The sequence below is a fragment of the Penicillium nucicola genome, assembly GCF_028828085.1.
Source record: "Penicillium nucicola strain IBT 29836 chromosome Unknown utg000006l, whole genome shotgun sequence".
Lineage (NCBI taxonomy): Eukaryota > Fungi > Ascomycota > Eurotiomycetes > Eurotiales > Aspergillaceae > Penicillium > Penicillium nucicola.
Window position 1 is genome coordinate 1,678,623 of NW_026643130.1, and position 27,457 is coordinate 1,706,079.

Sequence of the window (27,457 nt, forward strand, 5' to 3'; positions counted from 1 at the left end):
TATGCCGAACGCATATATCACAAACCCACCCCTCGAGTCGTACAGCCCTTAAGCTCTCCGAAGAAAGAGAGCCGCACGTCTCAGAGGGAAGAGACTGTCTCATATATAACACACTAGGCTTTCATCATTCTAGAAAAAACAGTCAGTAAATGCAATTCAGCCAGGGAGAACAGGTAGACTTACAAGTATAAAACTTGGAAGGATGAAGAAAAGAAAGAAAAAGAGAAAAGCGCGCGGGTTTTATTTCTGCCCGCGCTAGTCCGCTCGCCGGGCGGGGAGTGATTCTGCCGGTTTTTGTGGTTTGATCCGATCTGACCATCTTGTTTTTGACGGTGTTTTGTCTTTTATTCTAGTATTACAATATGCCAATGGGTATGCTGCCCATGCGCTCATTGCGCCTGAGGTCTAGTCATCTGGAAATCACAAATATCCTTCGTGGTCGTGCTGCTGCTCGGTCGAGACAATGCTATCGGCCGCTTCATGCACCGCGGTATTTCCATGCTCGGGCTTGTTTGCAGCAGGAGCCTCCTAAGGAGCTGCCAGCTTTCTTGGAGGCTTACAAACGGGCTGGTATGTCGACATGCGTCTAATTTCCACTGCCCTGGAGCTCGAATTGTGACTAATACCTATCATCTACAGTGGACTTCCCTCCGGCGACTCATGATTTCGAGACCTTCTTCGCCCAGGCTGAGCCAAACACCGAAGTAGTGCTTCACGGATATCTCGGTCAGCGCTCTGATCTTTCCAAGAAATTGTCGTTCGTGCGCTTGTCCGATCCCACTCTGCAACATAGCCTGCAAGTCGTCGCATTTGCCAAGAACAATGCCTTAGAGCAACTCAAAGCCCTCAATGCAAACAGCCCCGTCGCTGTGCGCGGCACTGTACAAAAAAAGAAATCCAAAGCCTCGGAGTCAGCCGATAAACCTGCCGAGGACTCATGGGAGCTCGCATTGGAGGAGATACATGCTCTAAATGACTTCCCCAAGGATACCATTATGACACCCGAAACGGTCTTCCCGCCTGAGCAGCGATACCTGCAGCTGCGCTCGGATGCAGAGCTCCGCGATGCACTGCGGTTCCGTGCTCGTGCTCATAACCTTTGCAAGGAAGAGCTTGAAAAGCAGTCTCCGCCGTTTATGGAGATTGAGACACCGCTCTTGTTCAAGTCTACGCCTGAGGGTGCGCGCGAGTTTATTGTTCCAACTCGTCGTGAGGGGCTAGCTTATGCTTTGCCTCAGAGTCCGCAGCAGTATAAGCAAATTCTCATGGCAAGTGGGCTACCGCGATATTATCAATTTGCGCGCTGCTTCCGCGATGAGGATTTGAGGGCCGATCGTCAGCCGGAGTTTACGCAGCTTGATATGGAGATGTCGTTTGCTACTGGCGAGGATGTGATGCGGACAATTGAGGGGGTTATTCGTCGACTTTGGTCGACTTTGATGAAAGACCCTGCACCAGAGGGCCCGTTCCGAAAAGTCTCATATCAGGAAGTCATGGCCAAGTATGGCTCTGATAAGCCAGACACAAGATATGGCATGGAAATCATCCGAATTGATCAACTTCTGCCTGTTGATTTAATTGGAAAAATCTCTGACCTGGAGGATCCTATCGTGGAGGCTTTCAAGGTGGAAGGAAACGAGAATGATCCTGCCGAAACCCACAAATTTATCAGTCAATTCCTTGACTCGCCTGCCGGTGCGCCATTCAACACCAACCCGGACGGTGGCCCAGGTGTCTTCATCTATAACGGCAAGCAGCCTCTGTGTGGACTACAGCCTTTCGGCTTCCAGGCCGCTGAGCATGTTGAGGAGCTGTTAGACCCAGACCACGGCGACTTGATCATTCTCCAGGCACGACCTCGAGCTCCCTTCTCTGGCGGCTCAACTCCTATTGGTGACCTGCGTCGTGCACTACATGCGTCAAGTGTCTCGACAGGCTTCAAGTCCGCCCCTACAGGCTTTGACTTCCTCTGGGTTGTCGACTTCCCTCTGTTCTCACCCTCTTCTGACTCAGAGCCCGGCCAGGGTGGTGCAGCAGGCATCTCCTCAACACATCACCCCTTCACCGCACCGAAGACCCCCGCCGATGTCGACCTCCTCCTCACAGACCCTACACAAGCCGTGGCTGACCACTACGATCTAGTCGTGAACGGAGTCGAATTGGGCGGTGGAAGTCGGCGTATCCACGATGCAGCAGTCCAGGAGTTCATTTTCCGCGATATCTTGAAGATGCCAGCAGAACGATTGGAAGACTTCTCACATCTGCTCGATGCTCTGCGTTCCGGGTGTCCGCCACATGCGGGTCTTGCATTGGGCTTTGACAGGCTCATTGCTGTCATGCTGGGCAAGGAATCTGTGCGGGACGTGATCGCTTTCCCAAAGACCGGACGAGGAGGCGACGATGCCATGGTCGGCGCACCTAGTCCCATGACCGAGCAAGCATTGGAGACCTATCACCTGAAATTGAGAAAGTAGATCAGCACGCTTGTTTTCGTGCTCATATCCGATGCTAAGCACGGGCATGCATATTCCGCTTTTCAAGGAGAACCACATGTACCAACTTTTGTACTATATCTATGTACTATACCCAACATTCGATAGCCCATTGGCTTAGCATTTCCCAATTATCACTCATCTCAGTAACTTATATCCGTGGTTCTTGCACCCTCAATTCAAATCTGATATCACACCACGCGGTTCCGAGGGTTCCCCCCGGCTCGGCCGGCTAAAATCGACACATCCACGTGAGGCCAGAATAGAACCTGAAACAGATCCGAACTATATCAAAGACTAGATATGCATCTAACGGAAACGGGGACAGGGGCCCATGCCTGAACAGGGCACCCGAGACCCTTTTTTGTGGTCCGTTGGGCGTTGTGGCTTGTTTAGCCTGGCCCTTTTTAGGGTCATTTTAGGGCTAACGGTCAAATTGCCCAATGCGGGTGGGAACGTCTCAATTTTGAGAACTATCCATCGGACGCCTTCATTTACTCTCAGCCTCGGCCGATGCAATTAATTGTATCGCTGTTTCAGAATCCGCCCTGTGCCTGCTGGGCCACTGCAGTACCCTAGTCGGGGTTCATCTATTCAAGAATTGATCTGTCGAGTTTGACGATCACTCGGGACGAAATACGCCCAGGCCATTTCTTGGACTTGAGCTAACGGCGGGTTGTTTCCTTTTTTGGATATAGTGAAGATCAGTGTTCACTATGGCCTTGTAATCTAGTATGTTGGAACTGTCGACTTTGCAAAAGAACCCATTTATGAGTCGTGCATACCCAGCCATAGAATCTATCGACTCTGATTTAACATTCAAGCCACGGGTTCCGGGATCACAGGATGAAACAGGGCACGCCGTTCTGTTTCATGAGGATTACCAGTTACTCGATGTAGACATTCTCCGGATGCATGACTGCATCGCAAGATGAAAATTCGATTCAACCTCGGTCGACTGAGATTCGGCATTTATGAGTTCGGCATCGACGATGTACTGTTGGAAGGATATAAAAGAAGGCTTGTCGTCGTTTCTCAAAAAGCAACTGAACCATCCATCCTCAGTCCGCCCATTCCTTCGTTGATTCCTTGTATACCGCAGAGCTGGTCTCTTGTTCGTTCGTTCACCTTCTTTACTTCCTTCTTTCCAATATGAGAAACACGGTCGTTCTCGCCCTAGCTGGCGCAGCCCTCGGTGCTCCCACCCAGACTCTCGAGAATCGTCAATTCTCGGGTTTTGGTTCCAGTGGATCTGGAACTGAAGGTGGTCTCGGCGCTCTGGCCTCTCTCTTCCCCGGTCTGGGAGGTGAGTCTAGCGGCTCATCCTCCGGCTCTGGCTCTAGCTCTGGCTTCCCCAGTCTCGGTAATCTCCCCGGTCTCGGAGGTTCCAGTGCCTCTTCCTCGGATACCCCGAGCCTGCCCAGCTTCACTGGCCTGCCTGCTCTTGGAGGCTCTGGTGCTGAGCCTAGCGGCACTCCCAGTTTGCCTAGCTTCAAGACTGGCCGTGACGTCGAGAAGCGTCAGTTTGACCTTTCTTCTCTGACCAGCGGTCTGGGCGGAAGCACTGGCACCAGCGGTGGACTCAGCTCCCTGGAGTCTCTCATTCCCTCCCTGAGTGGAAGCTCTGGCAGCAGCGGTCTTGGCTCCATTGAATCCCTCATTCCTTCTCTCGGTGGTAGCTCCGACACCAGCGGTGGACTGAGCGCTTTGGAGTCCCTCATTCCTTCCATGGGCTCCAGTGGCTCCAGCGGCCTCGGCTTCAAGGCCCGCCGCGACGCTCAGGAAGCTGAGAAGCGCAACTTCGACTTCAGTATCGGTGGCAGCGCTGGCGGCAACGCCGACGTCGACGCCAATGCTGGCGCTGGACTCGGTGCTGGTATCAACCTCAAGGCCCGGGACGACGGCGAGGATATTGAAAAACGCCAGTTCGACCTCTCCTCGCTGACCAGTGGCCTCAGCGGCAGCTCCGGTACTAGCAGCGGTCTCGGCGCCCTAGCGTCCCTTATTCCCTCCACGGGCAGCAGTGGCAGCTCTGGTAGCAGCGGATTCAGCATCCCTGGCCTGAGTAATATCCCCACTGATTCCGCTATTCCAAGTCTCAAGGCTAAACGTCAGAGTCTATTAGGCTCCTCTGGCTCTATTACCGCGAACGATGTCACCGATAACAACGGCTGCAAGGAATTGACTTTCATTTTCGCCCGCGGCAGTGACGAGATGGGCAACATGGGCTCCGTTGTTGGACCTCCCGTCGCTACGCAGTTGAAGTCTTTGACTGGTGACAAGGTTTCCGTCCAGGGTGTGACTTATGCAGCTACTGCTGAGGTACGATTAATCCTTCCCTTTGATCTTGAGAAAATTGGCAACACGTAACTCACTATTCTTTTTTTTTTGGCAGAGCAACGCCGCTATGGGCGCAAACGGTGGTCCCGTCATGGCCAAGCTTGTCACGCAGGCTCTTTCTCAGTGCCCCAAGACTAAGGTCGTTATTGGTGGATACTCGCAGGGATCCATGGTCGTGCACAATGCTGCCAACAGCCTCTCCGCTGACCAGGTCGCTGGTGCTATTCTTTTCGGTGACCCGTTCAAGGCCCAGGCTGTTGGTAAGCTTGACAGCAGCAAGGTTAAGGAGTACTGCGCTACTGGTGACCCGGTTTGCTTGAACGGTGCCAATGTCATGGCTCACTTGAGCTATGGCAGTGATGCCAAGGAAGCTGCGCAGTTCTTGATCAAGGCTGCTGGTCTTTCCACTTCCTCTTAGATAAATTGATGACATAGGTCGGTGAGGTGGTTGGTTGTGAAGGGCTGAGGAGGATGGATTGGGAGAAGATAGTTCTGGCTCGTTTTCCTGTTCTTAGATCTGAAAATACTGTCAATACATTCTTCTCTAAGAATATGTTTTCCCGCGTAAATCGGTGCAAACATGCTGCCAAAATGTTAAGGTTGTAGATTGTATCATGAAATACAGTGTAGAAAGAAACAGGGACGATATAATCTGGAAATAGGTTCCATATGAGACTGGTGTTATACAAAAACAGAGAACGCCACACCAAACCGCTGTATAAGACAAACCCGGAGAAACGAGATATAGTTCGATAGAAAAAGAGAGCAGCTCATTGTGCTGAAAAAAAGAGAGCGAAATATATACCACAGGAGAAGGTGAAGATCCAAGTCTCATACCGTAGATAAAGTACTGGGTTTTGTTTGCTTCGATGACAGCCGGGACGTCGAATCTCGATTCTCAGAGTTGTTACCTTCGGCTTCCTCCTCATCCTCATAGTAGATGTATTCTTCGTCATCTTCGTCAGGGTGTCCAAAGATATTCCTCCACACGCCGTCCCAGAGACCCTTCTTGGTCACTAGACCACCGACAAGCAACGCAGGAAGCTGCCAGATACTGGCCCAGAATAGCCCACGAGCGGTGCCATTAGCACCTTGGTGTTGCCAGAAACGGTACGCTTCGCGTACCAGCCAACCGTTGGCGATGGTGCTGCTCACTAAGAATCCGGAGCCGACCACATCGTACCACCAGAGGCCAATGGAGATGGGGAACATCAAAAGAGAGTAGCGCAGAGAGACTCTAGCGTTACGTGCTGGGTTCACCCACGCCATCATCCGATAGCCGGCGGCCTTGTACTCATCACGGATGATGTGAGACAGAGCATTGAAGTGGGGAAATTGCCAGGCAAACAAGATTCCACCGAGCAACCATCCACCAATACTCTCCTCGCTGAAAAGCATGTCGCGCCAGGTGTCATGACCAATTGTGGCAGTCAAGCCAGCCGCAGCGATCCAGCCCATCAGCGGTGGGATACCGCCAACGATCGCGCCAACCCAGGTGTTAATCACATGAACTCGCTTCAATGGCGTGTAGACGAACGCGTACAAAAAGATATTCGCGGCAGACAGAGCGGTGGTCGTCGGGTTGGTACCAATATAAAGGAGGGAGAGACCCGTAACAGCAGTGCCAACGGCGAACAAGAGAGCTCCCCGGTTGGAGACAAGGCCACGAACCAACGGACGGTTGCGGGTGCGGGACATGAGCGCATCGTATTTCGGTTCAAACATCATGTTCAGTGTGTTCGCACTGCAACATGACAAAAATGTGCCTGCAGTCAGGTATATAAGGGTCAAGGTCGAGGTCGAAAGTGTAGGGAGTGGAGTCATGGCCGGGTCGAGTGTGAGCAAAGACGAAATCGGGTACATTCCGTATGCGGATGTGGTTGTGAGGACGATCAGGAAAGACAATCGGGGTTTTGTCAGGGCGAGATATGCAGCCAATTTGCGGCGGATGGAGGTGGTGGGGAGTGCAGACGAGAAGTTTGACAGTTGCGCCGAGGCATCCAGAGGAATTGTGGGCTCGGGTTGTCCAGTTCCGTTGCTTTCTTCCTTCAAACGCTTCCTGCGCCGGTGCGGTAATTCTTCTGAACTTGCTGCTGTCGCGATTGTCTCGGACGAAGCTGTTGAAGCATCGGCCGGGGTTGCGGAAGCGTCGTTGGGCGAATCGGATGTCGATTTTGAGGCATTGTTCGAGGCAAGTGAAGATAACAGTCCCCCTCTAGTGCTTGATCTGTCAAAAATCCGATTGGCCGAGAAGTATGACTTGTGAAGTGCGGAAGCACTCTGGTCATCCGCGATCCCCGTTCGTCGTTTCGATGACGATAGGAAGCCCCGAATAGCGGAATGCTGGGAGGGACGGGTCCGAACAAGACATTGTGAGCATATAAGCGCCTCTCGAGGCCTCAGCAAGGAGGGCCGCAGAGGGATCATGGCGTGTCGGTGCAGAAGAGAGAAAAGTGGACGAGAGAAGTTGAATTTCCCCGGTGCACGGGCCACATCCGTGAATGTCAACATTTGTTCTGTGGCATGATGCTCTTGTCTTTAGTTCAACCTACTTGCATTTCACCATGGACGTCCTTCAGAACTCGGTGATTACTCCTCTGCAGCCCTACCTCGAGCCTATTGTCGCTGCGATCCCAGAACCCGTGCATAATGCCGTTGTGTCTTTGATCGGAGAGACTTGCCACAGCGCGCTCCTCCTCAACCTCGATGTTACCAAGGACCCTGCCTGCACATCGCTGGCCATTTCCAAGGCTCTTGGTCTGGCCATCGTTGGTGCCAGCGCTGTTGTCAAGATCCCGCAGATCCTGAAGCTGATCAACTCCCGTTCCTCGGCCGGTGTCTCCTTCGTCTCATACGCCCTCGAAACCGCCAGCTTGCTCATCACCCTCTCCTACGGCGTGCGCAACCAGTTCCCCTTCAGCACATATGGTGAGACTGCTCTTATTGCCGTCCAGGATATTGCCGTCGGTGTTTTGGTTCTGAATTACGCTGGACGGTCTGCGGCTGCCGCGGCTTTCGTGGCGGTTGTGGCTGCTAGCGTGTACGCCCTGCTTTTCGACCAGACCCTTGTGGATGCGCAGACCATGGCCTACCTGCAGGCTGGTGCTGGCGCCTTGGGAGTTGCTAGCAAGGCGCCCCAAATCTATACCATCTGGCGCGAAGGAGGAACTGGACAGCTGAGCGCATTCGCGGTAAGTCATGTTTGTACACTGTGCGTGCTTTACCCGTATACTAAGTATTATTGTATTTTATAGGTCTTCAACTACCTCGCCGGATCTCTCTCTCGCATCTTCACTACCCTCCAAGAAGTCGATGACAACCTCATCCTCTACGGATTCATTGCTGGCTTCTCTCTCAACGTGATCCTCGCCACACAGATGCTCTGGTACTGGAACGCGCCGGCGCCCAAGCAGAAGGCCCCTCGCGCAAAGATTGCCGAGAAGGCACCTTCGGCCAAGAGCACTGGAGCGTCGCCCAAGGGAGGTGCAAAGACCCCCACCACCCGCCGACGGGGCTAGATATACTTTCTTCTTGGACTTCTTTTATTTTCCGGTCAGGTTATATCTTTAATAACACTTTCGGTTGAGTTCATTGGCTAGAGTGGCCACTTCAAATCGTATTCATCAAGACTGAGCTCAAGTAGAAGTATGAGCGCCAATCGGTATGCGCCGTCTTGTAGATAGCAGAACCTCCCTGCTCAATAGACCAAACTCACTACTGCAAACGCCCCGTAGTCATGTACTTCAAAATATCATCCAACGGCACAAAAGGCTGAACAGGATGCGGGTGCCGAACAGCAATATCAAACTCTAATCCACCACCAACTGACTTACGGTGCACGCCAACAATATCCATCTCCTCCTTCCCATCCTCCTCCTCATCTTCTTCCCCTTCACTCTCCTCATCCGACCCCAGATCATCCTCCAGCTGCCTCTTCAGCCCTGTGACAACATTCTGAACCCCACTCTCCCGCTCCTCAAGCGTAAAATTCCCACCCCAATTCCTCCGTCGAGCCTCCTGGTTTGCCTCTAACGGAGCCCACTCCCACAGCTGGGCGAGCTCCGCCTCGCTGAGCTTCTGATCGGCACCTTCGGCCTGGACAAGCCGCGACGGTGACGGGAGGGTACTTTGGGACGGGGCGGTTGCTGAGCCTGCGGCGCGGCCGCGCGCGACCCAATCTTCGACGCGGGGGTCGAGCTTTGTGCGCAGGAGTTGTTCGAGGGTTGGGGCTTGGGTTCGGCCGGGGTATTCGGGGCTTGGGTAGGCCACTAGTGAGGTGAAGAGGTCGCGTTGCTCGGAAAGTTGCTCGGAGACGCTGAGGAGATTGTTGGAGATGATGCTTGCTTGGGATTGGAGGGATGACCTGGTTTCTGTCAGTATCTGGGTTCGGGTTCGGCTTTGTGAGGTTGGAGGTTGGAGGTTGGAGATTGTCTTTGGTAAGGTGGGCGTGGGACTTACCACGGCGGGAGAGGGTCGCTTGAGTGTAGACTGGAAATTAGAGAGCCTAGTGAGCGGGTGAGCTGCACCAGTCGCTGGCGCGATTGCTCAAGGATTTTGATTTGCTCTTGCGTAGGGGCCGACATGGTGAGATATTGTCGGGGAAGAGAGTTGCGGATGAGAAGCTTGTAGATCCACCCCAGATCTTCGGCAGGCTTGTGTTTACTGGGGATTTTGAGTTGACCTCACTGGATTTACTTGAATCACTCTGCATGCCTTGCAATTGCTCTAAACTATTTTTAATTATTCTGAATTATTCTGTGAATCCTCTATGCTCCAAAATATACCTCTTAACTAAATGGACTCTGTCACATACTCTCAACTGGAAGCTTTGAGCACTCAATTTCGAAAGCGAATGGTTTTCTCATATATTCAATAGGAAGGCTAGAAGGAACTATCAACCATACGTATGAACCACGTACAACAAATGGTTCTTGTCTACCCCCACGCCAACCCTCCAGGTCGCACTACACGAAGTGTAACTTCAAACTCACCTTCATACATTCATACAGCTCACTCAGCCCAGAACATATCAACTAGCTTGCTACAAAGAAAAAAAGAGTACAGGCTTTGACCTACCCTCGTCCACCAGCGCAAATTATCAGCACTGTGAGCCCAGTGACTCTAGGAAGCGAGTTCCTCTGGACCTATCAGCAAAGCCTTGAAGACTGAACAAAGCACGGTTTTATCTGATTCCCTTGGATCATGGGCTTTAGCTTCCTGAACTCGAGATAAACCAACGCCCTCCACACAGTATTCAATAATTGGAGCATCATACATCTTCCTAAGAATACATTCTCACGATGTAGATGTCAAATAGCATACACGGAATACAACAGCAGGTAAAATCCGTACAAATTCCTTCCCTCGATCCTATTAATAGAAAAGTAATCACAAGCCCCTGATCAAGATAACAGGATAGTACTGCGGAGACGTCCAAAGACTTACCGTATAGTTATCACTGTCCAAATTCTCGTACAAGAATCCCCAAGCACAAAATACTTCCCAAAAGGCAGAGAACAATCTCCCCCAAAGATGAACTGGACCATACAAACCAAATCTCTGTCGCAGACTAATCAAGCCATGCCCTACATCCTCTCCAACCACCACTACTAACAACAACAAAAACAACAACATCAAAACCCCGAACAAAGCGCTACACCTCGGCCGAATCCAACAGCCCGCCCCATCCCAAGCCCAAAACCAAAAATAAGCATAAGCAACAACACCCCAAATCCAAAAATAGCCTCAAGATCGACCCCCCACCCCTCATTGGACCCTTGGACCCTTGGCCGGGCGTGCTGAAACGCTTGCCAAACGCCCACAGCGCAATACGCCCTTCTGACAGGTGGGTTTGGCTCCAGTCCAGCCGGTCATCTTAGCCGATCTTCTCGTATATCTGCGTGGTGTGGGTTTTCATCTCGGTGTGGACGTTGGGCGTTTGCGGTGCTATTTTGGGAGGCGGGATGTTGGGGGTTGGTGCTTGGGGTTTTCTATGCGCGGGAGGGGAGTGCAGTACTTATATTGTGGGTTGGCGCCCTTGTTAGGGGGTTTGGTTTGGGGGGGGGATACTGTACAGTATACTAGTACAGGATTGTTAGGACAAGGGTTTTGGACTTTGTTCTTGCAGCACGGTACATACTTTTTTTATTCCTTTTTGGGGTTATCTTGGGTTACTGGGGATGGATATGGACTTTTCTTGGTTTGAATGTTACTGATGGATTAACTTATTGACTATTGACTCCAGGCAGGTTTATGCTAAAGATACGCAGACACAGACGCAGACACAGACGCAGACACAGACGCACAAGCACACGACATACACTCATAATGTTGGGATATATGGACGCTGTAGGAGCAGATCAACTCCATGGAATGAAATGAAAACACGCGCCGAACGAACACAACTCATTAACCTGAACAACGCCTTCGACTATGATGTGAGATCATGTACTGATCTCATTATGTTCCACCACATTGAAAGCCTCTCGTGCGAAGCAGAAGAGAACACACGGCGACTCTTCCATTTGGTGCAGAACTGGAAACAGAAGAGCAATCAGGAGCGGAAATCCCGTTATTCTTACTCCCATTGTTGCGGGACCTTCTTATCAGGATCATGCACCTGAGGCTGATGCTGAGCTTGAGCTTGAGCTTCAGCCTGTGCCTGCTGTTGGTGCTGCTGATACTGGTGTTGATACTGCTGTTGCTGAAACATATGCTGAGACTCAAAGTTCTGCTGCTGATACTGCACATCAGGCGATGTTTCAGTAAAAACCGGCGAGAAGCCACCCTTCAGCTGCTGACTCTGATCCGGAAGCTGCTGCCCACGCCCATCATTATCAACGAAGCCAAAACCATTGCCATAACCATAGCCATAGCCAGCGTTGGCGTTGGCATTAGCATTCGCATGCAACCAATTCTGCTGATGATCCCCATACGGGGAAATGACGCCCGGGTCATTCCATTGGTTATATATGTTTGGCGACTGGCGGGTACGCCGGGCCTTCTTGCGGCGGTGCCGGATAAAGAAGAAGCAACACGTTGCCAGGGCGATCAGGACGATTATGAATCCTACGATTGGGACAGCGATTACCACGCCCAAGTTCACTTTTGAGCCGCCTGATGTTGGGGTTGATAGGGACAGGCTTGAGGGGAGGAGGGATTGGGTGAAGATTCGAGATGGGGCTATGTCGAAGGTTTTGCCCGTTGCTGTTTTGAAATGGCAGTTGTAGCGGATTGATTCGAGGACTGGGTTGGGGTTTTGGTTAGTGATTTGGTTTTCTGGTTTTGGTTGCTGACGCGGTATACTTACAGTTTGCCATGTAGACCTGGGTTGTGGTCAAGTTGTAGCAGAATTCGCATGTGTTCACGACATTGTCGGCGAAGGAGACGTCGTCGCACCAGGAGTGCAGATTTGAGACGCTGGGATCATCAATGTCGGTTCTTACAGCTGGCCGGACACCATCGCATGCGACTGGGCATGGTGATGAAGTGTTTGAGATTGAGTCTGGGTATCCGAAGACACAGGTTGAAAAGGCATATCGCAAGTTAACTGGATCTATCTGTTAGTTCTGACGCTTGATCGGAGAGCAGCTCGCGGAGGTGGCACGACATACACAGTCCCCAGTCAACATCTGATTCTCCAGTTTCCGAAATGTAGAAATCGCTTTCCAACTGGCATGATATACATTTTTCGAACTCCTTTCCGGCGGAGGTTGTGTTATACGACTGATCCAGACATGAAATCTCGGAAGATGTGGTGTTGGTTATTGTGCCACAGACATCCGCACAGGGCGATCCAGTTGTAGTTCTGAGGCTGGAAACCACTGGAGCCACAGCCAGAAGGATAGCCAGCATCCTGGAAGCCCGTGGACTACCTTCCCAAAGCCCAAGCATACTGAATCAGAGCGAATAGCGCGACAGCTTCTGCTTCGGTTCTTGCAGCAATCGCCAAGAAGAGAAGAGGGGGCAGTCAAGGCGGAAAGCCGATGGTGAACGATTACGCTGGCATGAGAAACCGTGACTGCAATCTGGAACTGAGACTGCGCAGAGCGGGAAGGCTTCTTTTTTTCACTGCGAGCCAGCTCTAGCGGTCTCTGTATGGATGTGATGACCTGGTGGAGCAATTGAGTCGACGGGCAGGGAAGTTCCGCTGTGCTGATGCACCTGCAGAGCTGCTAATGCTTGGGACAGGCAATGGAGAGGGTGTCGTCGAATCATGCAGCTCCGTTTCCTCTTGGTGTTGGTCGGCGCTTAGAGACCATCGCAGACAGGCTGGTTGGTGATGACACCTTGAGAACAGTTGGGGATGGTCTCGCCTCATCTTACTTGTTAGTAGATGCGTCGGGGGCGTGACGAGCGTGACGGTCTTTGACGCTTGATTGGATGTGACTGTGATACGTGCTGCATATGCACGGGCGCAGATTCCCCTCTTTCGAGTCCAGGTGAGAAACGGCTACCGGCGCAAAAAAAGAAAAGAGAAAAAGGAAATACAACAGAAAATTCACAGAAGTTGGATAGTAGTTGGAAAATGAGGGAAATAGGAGGGAAAAAGAAAGGAAGTAGAGGTCAAGTGCCAAGCATCGACTAATGAAGCAGCCCTGAACTGGTAGACAATACTGCGCAAAGCTATTATTCCACCGTTTTAAACACAAGAGATATCTGACGAAATATCTAACGAAATGTCTGACGAAAAATCAACACGAGTACCGCCAAAATGCAACATTAATCTTAAAGCCAACTCCAATTGAGCAATGAACCACCGCTTACTAAAGTATTCAAACGAACCACCAACAATATCTACATCCAAAGTTCCAAATCATCTCAACCATATAATTCATCATAAGAAGGAACCATTTCCTGCCGAAGTGCAGTCTCAGGTTCCTGCTTAACCCGGGGAGCATGTCTTTTCTCCGGGAAGGGCGTATAGTTCGCAACATTAGATGCAACACGAGGGGTAGAAGGTGGCATAGACGGAGCAGAGATAGAGGAAGCGGCAGTATAACTTGTTCGTCTGGAGCTAGGCGCGCCAGACGCAGAGGTCATCGGGTCCGTGGCGCAGCTCTGGAAGCTGCAACGGCGCATGCGCGAAGTAACAGAAAGAGGCGGAGATTTGGCGGCGATATCATAGTCGATGGTGTCGCGCGGGGCTGACATATCGCTGTCGTAGTCTCGAAGATCCCGGGGACTTAGTCGCGCTCGTGGAACACCTAGCGTATCGCGTTCCTCATCCTCGTCGCAGGAATCATCGACGGTGCTTTCGTCGCTGCGGGAACTGGATGCGCGACGAGCTGGTAAGTGTCCTCCGGGTCCATTTCGAAGATCGCCAATTCCTAGTCCTTGGTTGGGCAATGGGCGGTTCTCTCTGTCTCCCGCGCGACGTCGGATGTTTTCATCGAAATGCCCTGTGGGAAAGGGTAGTTGGGATCCCACTGGATTCTCTCGCGGGCCTGCGCTTCGAGATCGCCTACCCAGAGAGCTAGGGCTCTGTTGTCGAATGGAGCCTGTGGGAGTATATCGTTGTTCATCATCATCACGACGAAGGTTTGGTGAAGCTTTTGATGCATTGGTGACAAAGCCAGCCGGTTGATTCCACTGGTTCCACGACCCTTGTGTAGGATAACTGATCGAGACATCGCCCCAACGAGAGTGTAGCTCGGTCGAAAGTCTGCGCTTCCTCTTAAATTTCTTCATGAAGGTCGCCATGGCCTTGAAAAGGTTCCTCATGAGGAAGGATGGAGGATGACGCGGCTGAAATGCAAGAGGCGTCAAAGGGAGGACAAATCACTCCCTAATGTGTTGCTCATCTCAGAGAAAACCAGACTCCCCACCGAGAGCGTGGAGATCTCCCTAAGTGACAGGCCAGACGCAGAAGCGAAGCCCAAAAAGAAACAAAGAGGGACAAAGTGACAAGGGCCGGCAAACGGCCTGAATTGATGTTATATCAACACAAGACCGTCCATAGAGACGCCACTAGTCAACGCATAGCTGAAGGAAAGAAAAGAGACGATCCCAGTTGCTTAACGTGTTGGGAAAGCGATTAGGGACTCTGAGAGTCCCGGGTAAACCCCTGGGCCCCTGGACCCCGAGGCAGAATTCGGGATACTAGACGATGCGAAAAAGAAAAAGAAAATCCAAAATCACACGCCCGATTGGGATCCTAGCGGACATGAGAGGCTCCGATGGCTGCGAATGTGCGCAGATGCATGCGAGAGGGGTAGTGGATTGAGACCCTGGTCAAGTCTCATGGGCGAAGTTGCGCAGTCAACTTGCGTTGACCATGAGTGCTGCATCTTCTCGGGACCTTGGCGTGGCGCTTGTTAAGGGATCTGCAACCAGTTGGAAGGTCTGGGGATTGTGAAAGGTCATGTTTATTGCAGGGTTGGCGATAGCGGGAAAGAGGACGAGAGAGAAGAGAGACGAGATGCAGGGATTAAAAAGAGGGGGATGTTGATGTTGGTTAGTAGGCTACAGTAGTGTAGTTGTGTCTCACCGTGCATATCCCTGCCAAGTGGGCTGTTCACAACTACTATACAGTAGTATACTTACTAGCTTCAATCACTACTATAGAGCATAAGACATCCCTATGATCGGCCCGCCATACTCGAGGCGTTTGCGCATTCCATTCACAGGCTACGATAGGCGCCGACAGCACCAAAGGAGAAATTGCGGGATGATCAATATCACCGAAGACAGGCCGAGAGATCGGCAATGATTTGGGCGATCGGAGTATGCAGTAAGTACTGTACTGTAGGCCCTGACCGACTGCGATGTTCCACCGTGTATACAGAACAAGATAATTGTATACAGTGGACCATAGAACACTGCATTTAACATTATAGATCGAGGAAACCCTGCATACCCACGTACCCAAGCAGAAGATAAGCTTCATTTTCCCCAGCTCGGACGTAACAAGAATCCCAAGCAGAAAGTCATAATAGTCGTAAAAACAAGCCCTCAAGCCACCGTCACATTTTCAACGGAAATTGGTGATCAGCCGCGACAGGACAGGCTTAGGTCGTCTTGGTCCTGCAGGTTGGAGTAGCATTGGCTCAGACACACTCCGTTCGCGGCCCTCCTGTCTTGGCCGTTCAGGGGGTGGAGGCATACCCGTCTGGCGTCTCGGTCTGGGCACTGCTGCAGGCACAGACACAGGTCCAGCTCCAGGGCCTGGAGGCACCTGGCCTACCATTGAAAGCGGTCGCGACAAGGACAGGGACGGCCGGGCGTCATTGTTGTAATGCACTGCACTCAAGCGGGAAGATGGACCAGGACCCTGGGGGTGTGGCATGGGTTGGTTGGAATAGGGATAGGCGGTTGGATGGGGATGTGCATTGAGCTCGTTGGATAAAGGGTGACTTGATTGGTATCTGGAGGGGTCATATGTTGGTAGATTGAGATATGGTGGGGGCTGTTCGTAGGATGCCCGTGGGAACTGGTCGTGTCGACTCAAGTCCGGCGCAAAGGAGGAGAGCGGCCGGGGATGTGCAGAGTGGGGACGAGGCGCTCGCAAGTCGTCTACTTTGTATGCTGGGGGTGGTTGCAGGGGAGAGAAAGTCTCGACCTCCTGTGCAAGCGCATTGCGTCGTCTGGCCCGCTCCTTGCGAGAGAAGAGGTATAATAGAGTGCCACTCACTGTTAGGGTTAGTTTGGCGCGGTGACTTGCGGCTCTAGCTGCAGACTTACTTGCCAGGAAGATGAGGGTTCCGCCTATTACGCCGAGAACAATGAGCGGGGTTCGAGATGAATTGCTGCGTGATTCAAGAGTGGCTTTCATGGACATATCCCAGGGTAGTCAACAGGGTGGTTAACAGGGTGGTGAACAGGGGTCTCTTCGTTGGGAAAGAAACATCTGTATAGGCCAGGTAATTAAGACAATTAAGACACAAGTACCAGACTTGGAGGGTCCACTGGACTGAGCTTCAATCCTGGAAGCTGAAAAGAGAAAGTAGAGAGCGGATATAGATATATAGACCCTGAACTGTCAAGCTCAAGGCTTATTCGGGCACACGGTCCCTGTTTCACGGATATTTTGGGACACTGCGACTCGCCAGATAGCTATAGATAGATACTTAATTAGCCTTCATTAGAACTAATGCGGGGTTGTAATGGCTAGAATGTGCCCAAATGTCCAAAATAGAACAGCAAATGCAGGTAAATTATAGCGGTGACCAACTGTACCGACGTGCGTTGACTGGGCGCCTCCGGCTAGCGAATTAGCTGCAGCCAACACCGACGCTGTCTTGACCTAGATAGTATACTTGCTTGCTAATATCGTCTATTGTTCTCTAGCGGCTGAGATGTCAATCGGCCTCGAACGCCTAGTTCAAACATGTTGCCTCTTAGCCAGTTAGGAACTATACCGGTCCATATTAGGGCTTCAAAGGAACATTATACACTGACTAAACATAATAGACAAGCAATTCAAGTCTCCAAACTAAGCCATTTTTATAATCTTCATAAACTAAATTCCCCTCTTCAATCCTTCAAAACAGCCCATTTCAGCTGAGCCTCTTACTCCGCATAAGCACGATAAACCGCCATCCCACTCTCAGTCACAAAGTCCAACGCAACCCCTTGTCCAACAAAGAACACCCAACCCTCCTTCAACTCAACACACTTCCCACCAGGAACATTCATACTCCCCCACCCCTTAGTAACAATCATCAAGCTCGGCCCCAGAATAGCCTTATGCGTCTCCTTTTCACCAGCACCCAGCGTAATGCAAAGCACACTAAACTCACTAATCGGCGGCGCATAAACATCTGTCTTACCATTCATACCCTTATCGCTCTTCTTCCGGGGCAAAAGGGCATCGTGCGCATTATGAGGAACAAAACTGAGCGCTGCCCCAAACAGCTCGACACTGTCGCGTTCGGCGGCGGGACAGAATCCCGTGTTGATGACATTGTCCGAGCGCGCCATGCATTCCACTATGTCGCCTTCTAGGTAGGCGTGGATGCTATCGGCCGGTACGAAGACTGCGTCGCCTGGTCCGAGGGTTAGGTAGTTCATTAAGAGGGCGGCGACGAGGTTGCCGTTGTCGCCTTCGCCGTATTGCTTGATTAGGCGGCCTAGCAGGCTAGGAATGTAGGTGTGTGCGCCGAAGTGGGACTCCGGGATTGCTTGCAGGTCTTTGGTTGTTTCGGAGATTGTTTGGGGCGAGGCGCTGAGGAGAGCTTTGCATATTTGGCGGAGCGTTTCGTCTGTGAATTGGCTTGTCTTTGGGATGAATCTGCTTAGGTGGTTTAGTTCGAAGAGCGTTTGGATGTCTTTGAGGGGTTTCCAGCCGGCGAAGAGCTCGAATTTGGAGAGCGCAATTGCTATCTCGGGCTTATGCATTGTGTCGCCGTGTTTCTTGGGGTCCTCTTCGTGAAGCTTTGCGGCGAGACTGAGGTCTGGGTGGATTTGTAGTGGGAGCGCTTTGCTGAATGAAAGGATCTGGTCTGTAAGTTTTGATTTCTTTTTGGAATTTTTCATGTTTCTTACCTTGGGTAAGAAGGGGATCTCTGGTCCCCATCGATCGTGAACCGATTTGCCAATAAAATGCGGGTTTTTCTTCAAATACTCTCCGAGATGTTCGCCAGTTGACAGGAGATATGATGGATTGGAAGGGTAAGTACCCAACCACATCTATACTAGTATTAGCAAATAGTCTACTAGGATCACTTGATGTTTGGTGTTATATCGTTACCTCTGAGTAATGCTTCGACTCATCGATTGGCGCATTGTTCGGAGACTTTGACCACAATTGAGCCACGACGGATTCCTTTCCTTTTTTCCCCCAGGAATCATTCTATAACAGGCACTTGGTTAATACTGATCTTAGTCTATGAATATTTTGTTCTAACAAACCTTCACACCACATCGGAGTTGAACCACTGCTTCAGCCATCGTGTCCCAATCGAGCTTCAAAAGTTGGAATCCGAGAGAAATACAGGAATAAACACTGTTCTTACAAACTTTTGATAAGATGTAAACAGAGAAAGGTAGAATACGTTCAGTGGTTTTGTAAATTCTATAGTGGCCACACTGAGAGACGTACGGATGCCATCATAGTGACTGCTTGGCTCATTCTCCCAGAACAAGCGGTAAAATAACGAACATAAACTTGGATTTGGCATGGGGATACTCCCCACCAATTGGATCATTACATTCAAAAGATCAGTTGCCTCCACAGAGTTGTTCACACACGGCCCTGAATCAGTCTGACGTCAATGTATCACATTCTATACACTGTATCCCAGACAGGTACATATGCCGAGGCTGTTAAGCTGATCATCTTCAGCATAACATACAATCTACAATAGATTTAGTGGGCATCTTAAAATACTTAGAATAGAAAAGTATTCATTCTGGGGCACTTGAGAAGGCCAGTAACAACCAAAAACGCCAACATATGCTAATGACTCCGCGCAATGATGCTCAAAATCATACAACGTAACAACAACTCCGCTAATACAAAAGAAACAAGAAACGTGACCCGTCACTCATAGATTTCATCCGGGTCAGGAACCATTGCCAAAGTCATCGGCTTAGCAGAGGACATCCTTCGCCGATCAGCCGCCACAAAAGGCGACGTATTACGTCGGGGCGGCAGACCGATATTGCGCCGTCCACTAGAACTGTCCGAGCTGTCTCCAAGACTGGAGCGGAGACTCCGCCGGTCATCCTCGATGTAAGCGCTTCCGCGAGCCATCTGATGCTGAGAAGGAACATAGTCACGCTCGTAACTATCATCTCGTTCACTGATGGATTCGGCTAGGGATTCTCGCCGAGAATATGATGTTCGATAGGAGCTGACTGATTGACTGCGCGGTGCGCCAGAGCGAGAACTCGACCCTTCAAGATACCGTCCCTGAGTGGGGATATACTTGAACCGATTGTTTGCTGATTGTTCAACTACCTCGGAGGTATAGTCATGTTGAATGGGCTTGTACGCAAACTCTGTTCTCTTTTGTTCCGCGCGCTGGGTATCTCGCTCTGATGCCGTTTCGCCTCGTAGATGTTTGGGGCGCGAGGCTAGGCGGACAGAGAGTCGACCCGGTCGCAAGGCTCCCAGTGACAGTGATTTTCGACGCGAGACAGTTGATTCTATACTTGAAACACTCCGAGTATCGTCGTCTGGGTCATCCTCCTTGCCAGGACGAGGATTTCGGTCTTGGGGAGAGCAATCGGGGACATATCCTGGTCCGTATGCTTGCGTTTCAGTCACTGGTCGATGAGGGTTGTCATACTGGTTCCATGATCCATCTGTCGGCACAGAGATGGACACATCGCCCCATCGAGCATGAAGAGGCTTTGAAGAGTCTGGCTTTCGGAAGAGAGAAAGCGGGCTGTTGACAATTCCCGCCATGATGTTTGTGTGGAAGAAGTGTAGGTATGATTCGTAGTCTCGTGAGCTTTCCCTCGACCTTCAACAAAAGATAACATTCGTGCTTTTGAGAAAGGGAACCAAATTGAGGGGGGATACAGGCTCCGGTCGATATTAAATCCCGTTCTAACAAGAACTGCAAGCACCGAATGACACACCGGCTTGCCAGCAGGCTTTGGGAACGCCAGACCAGCCTTGACCACTTGTTCAGCTGGGGATCTCCCGTCTTCTGCAATGCTCCAGAAACCAACAGCAACAACGGCCTCGGATTGGACGGTGGTCGGGATCACGACGGACAAGGATCTTGAGGGATGGTGGAGGGGTGGCCAATGGATTTATATGCCCTTGCAATATAATTCAATCGACAGCACAATGAACTCAAAGCATTACCACTGTCCTCCAGGGACGAGACGAAAATCGAGCAACAGCAACAGCGGAAGGCGTACGGATATAAAGCTTATCCCATCCAACCGCCTCGATTTTAGTTCTCCCGAGATGCATGTCTTTCAGCTGTGTAGATTGCATTGTAAAGGCCCATGTCCAATCGGGCGCCTAAGTTACCGCTCGGAGGTGACGCAGATCTGCAGGTCTGAGCTCGGGATTATTGTTCCTTAATTAGCTTTCCCCTCCCTTTTGGGTCTTAAAATAGATGTCAATTAGCTGCAGTTTGTCCATCTGCAGCGTACTATTGTGCAGTATGCTGCTGAATGTGGCAAAAGGCGCATTAATCCGTCTTAGGGCTTATTGATTTGAATTTGCCTTCTGCAGCCTATTTACTGCATGATTACCAACATTGTCAAGGACTGAAGGATATCCAGTTTAATCAAAACTGTCAGTAAACGGACCCGGTCCGAAATATCTATCAGGTCCTCATAGTCTCTAGGGCTATTTCTTCCACCGAGCTTTGCTGATATCCCCAGCGCCAGTGAATGTGCAGCAACGATGTAACCTAGCAATTTATGCAGCTAAATAGCATTCAGAGAAATTGACACTAGTTGCATACATTACTAATGGGTATACATGACGCCTGGATTCGCTTCTGTCAATCTACATGGTACACATAGTGCAGTAGCATGCGAAAAACGATGCATGGATTGGGAAAAGGACGTTCAGTGTAGAATTGACCCCGCTATCTAGGTGACTATAGTTCTTGGCACAGTAGTTCTGTTTCAGTTGACGTATGTTGATTGCCTCGTCAATTCTAAAGGTCGCGTACGTAGGTGAGCCCCGACCGAGGGAAGTTAATTGTTCCAAGCTCCTGGTTTTCCATGACAACTGGCTTATCGACAGACCTTTGCTGCATCTTTGGTGCGATATGTGAACGATTTATTGGCCTGAGGTCGTCTTTTTCATCATAATAATCCAGGGACGAACCTTGCTTAGTCACAAGTTGTCACTTTCAAGTCCGTAGCTTGTCTTTTCTGTCTTCGGTTGTCTCTCCTCTCCATCTTCTTTTTGGGACCGGGGCGATCAGAACCAGGGCTTTGCCGACGCCCAGGAATTGTGGCCGACTATCCAATGTTCTTAGCCAAAACTTGAATTAACGTTCAAAGAAAATTCAATGCTAGCTGGAGCTTGAGCAAATTCAGGTATATAGCCTCCGTGTCAGCTATGACAACATCCTTGACAGGTCTGTTGGTACAACGATGATGATACCGATAATAAAGAGTAAGGGCCCTAAATTGACAAACAGCAAGATGATATCTGGAATGATGGAAGGAGAATAAATTATATTAGAAGAGTTTAAAAAACAGCTATCGTTTTATACCAGTGATTTTCTCTCATGTGTGCTTCTTTATCTAGTTTCCCAAAGCTGAGGCCTCTCAAATCCCAGAAACTACCCCCATCAATTCTTCTTTTCTTGGACATGAAGTATGGGCAGCACCAATGCCCCTTTGTTGAGTCTTGGGTCTGAAATCCTTGACCTTTGCTTAGTTAATGGGACCAAGCATTTCACTCACAGGGGTATCACACGAGCAGCGCAGGTTTCCCTTGGTCAGTCAGTCCAAGTCCAGCTTGGAATATCTCTGCGTTGCCTAAGACTCAAGACGAAGTCCCTCCGTTGGTCACAACAGTGCAAGTATGAAACTTTCCAGCAATTATTCATGTATATGTCACCAATTTATTCAAGTTTCTGAATTGTGTCCTCATCAACCAGGACATTGTTTGCTATTTTTCCCATTCAATTATCATCCAAGCAGACCCAAGCGAGTCTGTCTCTTTTAGATTGCTTTACTGGCATAGTTCCAGGAACATGAGACAGCTCCCTTCCAACATACTCTCTCTGTCCCGCTATATCGATCTAGATGTAGCATGAGACTGTCAGTGTCGATGCTGTACGATATTGTAACAGGAACTACACTGCTAGTACACAGCAATCACACGCAGCGAGATCTCAGTCTACTTCGGCACGAAGAAATCATGCGTACCGAGTCCCATCGGATGTGCTCATACCAACTGTGGATAGACCATTGTTCCCAAACCCTTCAACCGCAGCTTTGAAAATATAGGCTTCAGGTAATGGCCCTCTCAACTTGGTTACTGTATAACAACAGCTCCATATGAAAGCTCACAGTATGAGAGAGGAAACATTCTCGTCTGAAGAGGCTGTGCGTTGAGGAACGATTTAAACGGTGATCGACGGGGTTTCCAGGTGAGACATAATTAAGGTTCGAGGATCGGCCCGAGCGGGAAGCTAGGCGTTGTCCATCACGTGGTATCTGCGACTCTTTCATTGATCTGAATATTTTTAACGGTCCTAGTACGGAGTAATGTATACGACAAAGACCATAGCTCCTTTCAACTGCAGCCTCGCCATTTCCGAATAGCGAAGAAAGAAAGAATTTGAGCCATACAGAAAAGAGAGACGAAAGGGAGATATTGAAAAAAGGTAAAAGGAATTAGTGAAACGGTACCCTTGCTTTCGCGGTTCTTAATTGAACGCATTCGACACTTTCCCAGAAGTAGGTATTTGAGCTCTCTAGACTTGTTGAATGAAACCTGGAAGATGTTCCAAAATTGGATTCTAGTTAGAATCGCTATTTATTCCGAACAGGATAACCGAAGAGGCCAGTGCTAGATATTGCATCGTGTGATAAAGTGGCGAATTCGGTACTGAGCGTGCTGCGTGGCTGGTATTTGGGTGAGATCGTGAAGACGGCAGTATCCAGTGATTTAACCCTGAAGGGCAGACAACTGCCCACGGCCAGTGAACAACGGGCTGTACCAATCGCCAGCTCGGTCCATTTCGTTCTATAAATTGAAGTAGTGAGTGAAATATTAGTATCCCATTTGCAGAATATCTGCAGTCGTACGCAGTCCTTCGGCCTGGTCCAGCTTCAAATGCGTTGTCATAACGGATTTGGATCAAGTGGAGCTATTCCTTCACATGGTTTGTTCTATCGTTAAAATAAGCGAGGAGCTTATGGCCTCTGTTTGCTGGTCTCAATCTTGGGGATGGGTTATTAGAGATATTTTCGTTAGTAGGAAAGACTATAATGCTGTCTGACGTTGAGTATGGAAATATTGATACTCGATTTTCTGAAGCAGTGTTGATTCTCTAAATTGCATTTCATTGGCTTGTTTGATGAAAAGGGAATAGGGGCAAAGGTTTAATCTTCCCGATATCACACTTTTGAACTAGCAAGCTTGTTTTATATCACCGCTTTCCTTGACAATTATACATCAGATTCGAATTTGACACCGACGAAAAGTTTTCGGCTGGAACTATAAAGTTATGCCTTGAATATAATGTTGATACCAGTCAAATCATTTTCTCGTTCAAACTACTCGGCGTTCAATCAACCAAAGAGCGATGATAGAGAACTAGGTAGATCAAAATGACGTTCAAGTTAAAATATAAACGAGTGTATTCCAGTCTGGAAAGAAGAAAGTTTAATTCTAGCAACAAAAACAAATCCAAACCCCAAACCAAGTCCGAAAAAAAAAAGAAAAGAAATATCTATAACCCGTAACCCGTAGCCCATATAAACAATAAAATATACAGTACCAGGCACTGAGTCACACATTCCTCAATCCCAATATGTACGTCAAAAAGAATCCAAGGTACTATCACCATCAAAATTCCTCGCACATAGCATATGTACTGCATGTGAAAGAAAGACGTGACACGAGATGTTCACAGATGGCATCAAAAATTCCTAGACGCACATGCTGCGAGCTCTATGCACACGTAGATGGTGAGGCATGGCCCGTCCGCTCAGTATTTACTGAGGGGGGAGGGGGAAGCCAGTGGGGGTGCCGGTGGGGGTGCCGGTAGGGGGGAGGGCCAGAGGGAGTAGGGGAACCGCTAGGGGGAGGGCCTTGGAACTGGCGCTTCTGGAAGGGGGGGAGGGGGAGGGGGGGTGCCTGAGGGGGTGCCTGAGGGAGAGCCGGTGGGGGTACCCGAGGGGGTGGGGAAGCCGCCAAACTGGCGCTTCTCGAAGCCACTGGGGGCATCGGTAGAGAATGGAGGAGGAGTTCCCGAGGGAGTGCCTGAAGGAGTGCCTGAGGGAGGAGGGCCAGTTGGGGTAGGGAAGTCGCTAGGAGGGGGACCCTGCTGGAACTGGCGCTTGCCAAAGTGGAAGCCGCCGAAGCCGTGGCCGGCTGAGGCGCTGGGGCTTCCGGTAGGAGGAGGAGGAGGGCCGCTTGGGGTTCCGGTTGGCTCCTGGCGCTTCTCGACAGGGAGAGTGAAAGGCAGGCTGGAGGAGATATCGCTTAGGATGTCGGGGAAACCACCGCGCTTCTGGAAGGCCGGGGTGGGAGTTCCGCTTGGGGGAGGGGCCCGAGGGAGTAGGAAATCCGCTGGGGGGGGGGCCCGAGGGGGTCGGGAAGCCGGATGGGGGAGGGCCAGTGGGAGTGGGAGCGTCACTGGGGGCACCGGGGAAAGGAGCTGGAGGACCCTGGGGCAGGGCGAGGGCGCAGCCCATCAAGCCCATAGCGGCGAAACCGGTGTACTTCATTGTGAACGATTGGTGTTTGTAAATTAAAAGACAAGTAAAGAATGGAGGTTTATAGATTGCAAAAAGGATTTGATATATGGGATTGATATATCAAAGACAAGACTGATAGTTCGAAGAAGAAGGCACGGTCTTGTCTGGAGAATGGAGGAGTCTTTATAAGATTGGCAACTGTGTCAGGCCTGATCAGAGAGCATTGGGTCCTCACGCCGGTGTGGATTCCGTGATCGGGCCATGGCTTCAATTCTGTTGCCCCAGAAGGCTGGCCAGATATACAGGCTGGACCATGCTCCAAATGATACAAGTGGGTACTGACGATCTTCGCCTTCAGGGACCTACAGTACTGTACAGTACAGTGAGGGTCCTCAGGGAGAGCCAAGCACAGGCGCCATCAGGTACTCGGCAATTGCGGTGGCTGAGGTATTTCCTAAGGTGACACAGAGCCGATGGCTAGCCAACGTGGGAAAGAGGTAAAAAAGTGGTCCCTGGGTCCTTCAACGGGGTAGGTATCGACAACTCGGTTAGGTTGCAGGCGCTAAAGGCAGGTACCAGGAAATAGTGCGACGATCATGTTCCGTGTATATCAGTGATCTGCTGTGGTGGTCTGACCGTATCACAATTGAAGACTTCGAAGTCGTTTGTAGCACCTGCCCAATGCAGATGGTTCTCCATGAGAAGAGAACGGGGCCGGCTGTTGAATGCTTTGAGAAACAAGTCCGTTAAGCTTAGTTCCTGACATACGAACCCTGCTTTCAGGATTAACGGTATTGTGACAATCAGACCCCCTTTCGTGGTGCCAGAGAAAATTATCACAGCACATATCATCATGGCTGGGGGACGCATCAGCATCTCATCATTTCCAGCCCCATGAAGCAATTCCTGTCGCAGTGTGGCGGTTCTTTTGTTTCATGTTGGAGGGATTTGCCACAGTGCACATACTGTATCATCGAGGCTGATACAGACTTTGTCAGAGGATTCCCGCGCATCCACGGGATAGAGTGGACTCGAACGTTATGCATTGGGGAATAGATTGGCGGAGCCACTGATTGATAAGTGAGGTCCAATGGTTACCACAGGATCGGCGAGATGGGTCTTCTGGTTGAATGAGGGTCCTAGTATGCGTGCCCATTCCAACGATCACGACTTAAAAATTGGTCCTTTGCTCAACGGTAGCAGAATGACATGCACGGATATGATATCCACGGGGGTTCCATGAAAAATGATATCAACGATGGAATAGACTGGTAGCCTTGTTTCGAGTCAAAAGCATAGTGACGGGCCCCATGGAATAAGGGTGCAGTTCCCACAATCGTCGTCGTCAGCCCTGAAGGAATTGGGGGTTGGGACTGGAGTGAGGAAGTCTGACTGGATCAAGCAATCTTAGCTCCAACAGGGTGTGGGTCTCGTGACATCAAGGATCGACAGGCTCCTGAACTTCCTTTTTCTCTCTTCCCTGCAATCTCAATACAGACTGGCACTGGTTCCAGCCTGCATATCCAAGTCTAAATCTCGACATCATCTCGACATATCATCTGTACAATGCATTGACCGTGGTGCCCCCCGGGGACCTCTCACTCAAAACTCCGCTGACTAAATCTCTCTATGCCGATTGTTTCCTCATATTGATTTGCCGAACCCCACTACCTCCTGTCTACTGTACTGTAGTTGGTTATACAGGTGCCAAGCACGTTTCTTCCAAGGTTTGAACCCACAAGGCCATTGGGATTCATTTGCCTTGAAGCCGTTCGAGGCCGGGGCTTATGATGATAAGAGCTTAGCTTCAGGGCCGGCTAGCGCCAAGGGCGGAAGCTCGTATCCTTAACCTAAAACTCGAAATGTACGAAGGATAGACTGTTGTACTACAAGATTAGCCGCAGGCTTGACTAGAAGTCTAGAGGTCGATTTCATCTGGCCATGGCCGCTGCTCTCGCCACCTGAATAGACACGCACAACACTTCCTTTCCCGCTATACATACATCTGAGACCGCCACAAGTCTGTCATACATAACGAGGGACGAAGAAAGAAAAACAAAGACTCATGAATCCATTGATGCAATATGTATGCCGAAATTTGAAACCAAAGGAGAATGCTATAGAGGTACTCTAGAAAGGGGGAATCGTGTAGCGGGCGGTGGGCCCAGGCCGTGTTTCAACGCCAAAAAAACCTATAAAGAATGGAGCAAATGTAGTAAAGAAACCCGAGATATACTGTAGCGAAATGGTGTACCGCATGTGTGGAAAAATTCCTTTCCGTGCCAATTGACCTGCCGATCCAGGAGATTGGATTGCTGAGCGGT

At 50.3% G+C, this 27,457-nt stretch overlaps 11 protein-coding genes across 11 annotated transcripts; 3 read left to right on the plus strand and 8 right to left on the minus strand.

The window, feature by feature from the left end:
* Positions 1-362: 362 nt before the first annotated feature.
* N7511_006641 (aspartate--tRNA ligase MSD1) lies at positions 363-2,474 on the plus strand (the record flags this gene model as incomplete). The annotated part of the gene is made up of 2 exons (XM_057129018.1): positions 363-570; positions 640-2,474. 2 exons carry the CDS (start codon positions 363-365, stop codon positions 2,472-2,474), a joined length of 2,043 nt encoding a protein of 680 aa, XP_056983574.1.
* Positions 2,475-3,644: 1,170 nt separating this feature from the next.
* Positions 3,645-5,250, plus strand: N7511_006642 (carbohydrate esterase family 5 protein; the record flags this gene model as incomplete). The annotated part of the gene is made up of 2 exons (XM_057129019.1): positions 3,645-4,814; positions 4,888-5,250. 2 exons carry the CDS (start codon positions 3,645-3,647, stop codon positions 5,248-5,250), a joined length of 1,533 nt encoding a protein of 510 aa, XP_056983575.1.
* Positions 5,251-5,663: 413 nt separating this feature from the next.
* Positions 5,664-7,259, minus strand: cox10 (protoheme IX farnesyltransferase; the record flags this gene model as incomplete). The annotated part of the gene is made up of 1 exon (XM_057129020.1): positions 5,664-7,259. One exon carries the CDS (start codon positions 7,257-7,259, stop codon positions 5,664-5,666), a length of 1,596 nt encoding a protein of 531 aa, XP_056983576.1.
* Positions 7,260-7,396: 137 nt separating this feature from the next.
* N7511_006644 (putative monosaccharide-P-dolichol utilization protein) lies at positions 7,397-8,350 on the plus strand (the record flags this gene model as incomplete). The annotated part of the gene is made up of 2 exons (XM_057129021.1): positions 7,397-8,023; positions 8,087-8,350. The coding sequence occupies 2 exons, from the start codon at positions 7,397-7,399 to the stop codon at positions 8,348-8,350; spliced, it is 891 nt and encodes a 296-aa protein (XP_056983577.1).
* Positions 8,351-8,546: 196 nt separating this feature from the next.
* Positions 8,547-9,415, minus strand: med8 (RNA polymerase II mediator complex subunit MED8; the record flags this gene model as incomplete). The annotated part of the gene is made up of 2 exons (XM_057129022.1): positions 8,547-9,195; positions 9,291-9,415. The coding sequence occupies 2 exons, from the start codon at positions 9,413-9,415 to the stop codon at positions 8,547-8,549; spliced, it is 774 nt and encodes a 257-aa protein (XP_056983578.1).
* A 1,994-nt stretch (positions 9,416-11,409) lies between these two features.
* Positions 11,410-12,725, minus strand: N7511_006646 (uncharacterized protein; the record flags this gene model as incomplete). The annotated part of the gene is made up of 3 exons (XM_057129023.1): positions 11,410-12,077; positions 12,142-12,381; positions 12,446-12,725. 3 exons carry the CDS (start codon positions 12,723-12,725, stop codon positions 11,410-11,412), a joined length of 1,188 nt encoding a protein of 395 aa, XP_056983579.1.
* A 927-nt stretch (positions 12,726-13,652) lies between these two features.
* Positions 13,653-14,555, minus strand: N7511_006647 (uncharacterized protein; the record flags this gene model as incomplete). The annotated part of the gene is made up of 1 exon (XM_057129024.1): positions 13,653-14,555. The coding sequence occupies one exon, from the start codon at positions 14,553-14,555 to the stop codon at positions 13,653-13,655; it is 903 nt and encodes a 300-aa protein (XP_056983580.1).
* Positions 14,556-15,804: 1,249 nt separating this feature from the next.
* N7511_006648 (EGFR-like transmembrane domain-containing protein) lies at positions 15,805-16,611 on the minus strand (the record flags this gene model as incomplete). The annotated part of the gene is made up of 2 exons (XM_057129025.1): positions 15,805-16,463; positions 16,515-16,611. The coding sequence occupies 2 exons, from the start codon at positions 16,609-16,611 to the stop codon at positions 15,805-15,807; spliced, it is 756 nt and encodes a 251-aa protein (XP_056983581.1).
* Positions 16,612-17,342: 731 nt separating this feature from the next.
* Positions 17,343-18,722, minus strand: N7511_006649 (uncharacterized protein; the record flags this gene model as incomplete). Its single annotated transcript, XM_057129026.1, has 3 exons — positions 17,343-18,461; positions 18,523-18,624; positions 18,684-18,722. 3 exons carry the CDS (start codon positions 18,720-18,722, stop codon positions 17,343-17,345), a joined length of 1,260 nt encoding a protein of 419 aa, XP_056983582.1.
* A 592-nt stretch (positions 18,723-19,314) lies between these two features.
* On the minus strand, positions 19,315-20,184 carry N7511_006650 (uncharacterized protein; the record flags this gene model as incomplete). Its single annotated transcript, XM_057129027.1, has 1 exon — positions 19,315-20,184. The coding sequence occupies one exon, from the start codon at positions 20,182-20,184 to the stop codon at positions 19,315-19,317; it is 870 nt and encodes a 289-aa protein (XP_056983583.1).
* Positions 20,185-24,511: 4,327 nt separating this feature from the next.
* Positions 24,512-25,163, minus strand: N7511_006651 (uncharacterized protein; the record flags this gene model as incomplete). Its single annotated transcript, XM_057129028.1, has 2 exons — positions 24,512-24,902; positions 24,940-25,163. 2 exons carry the CDS (start codon positions 25,161-25,163, stop codon positions 24,512-24,514), a joined length of 615 nt encoding a protein of 204 aa, XP_056983584.1.
* Between the last annotated feature and the right edge of the window lie 2,294 nt (positions 25,164-27,457).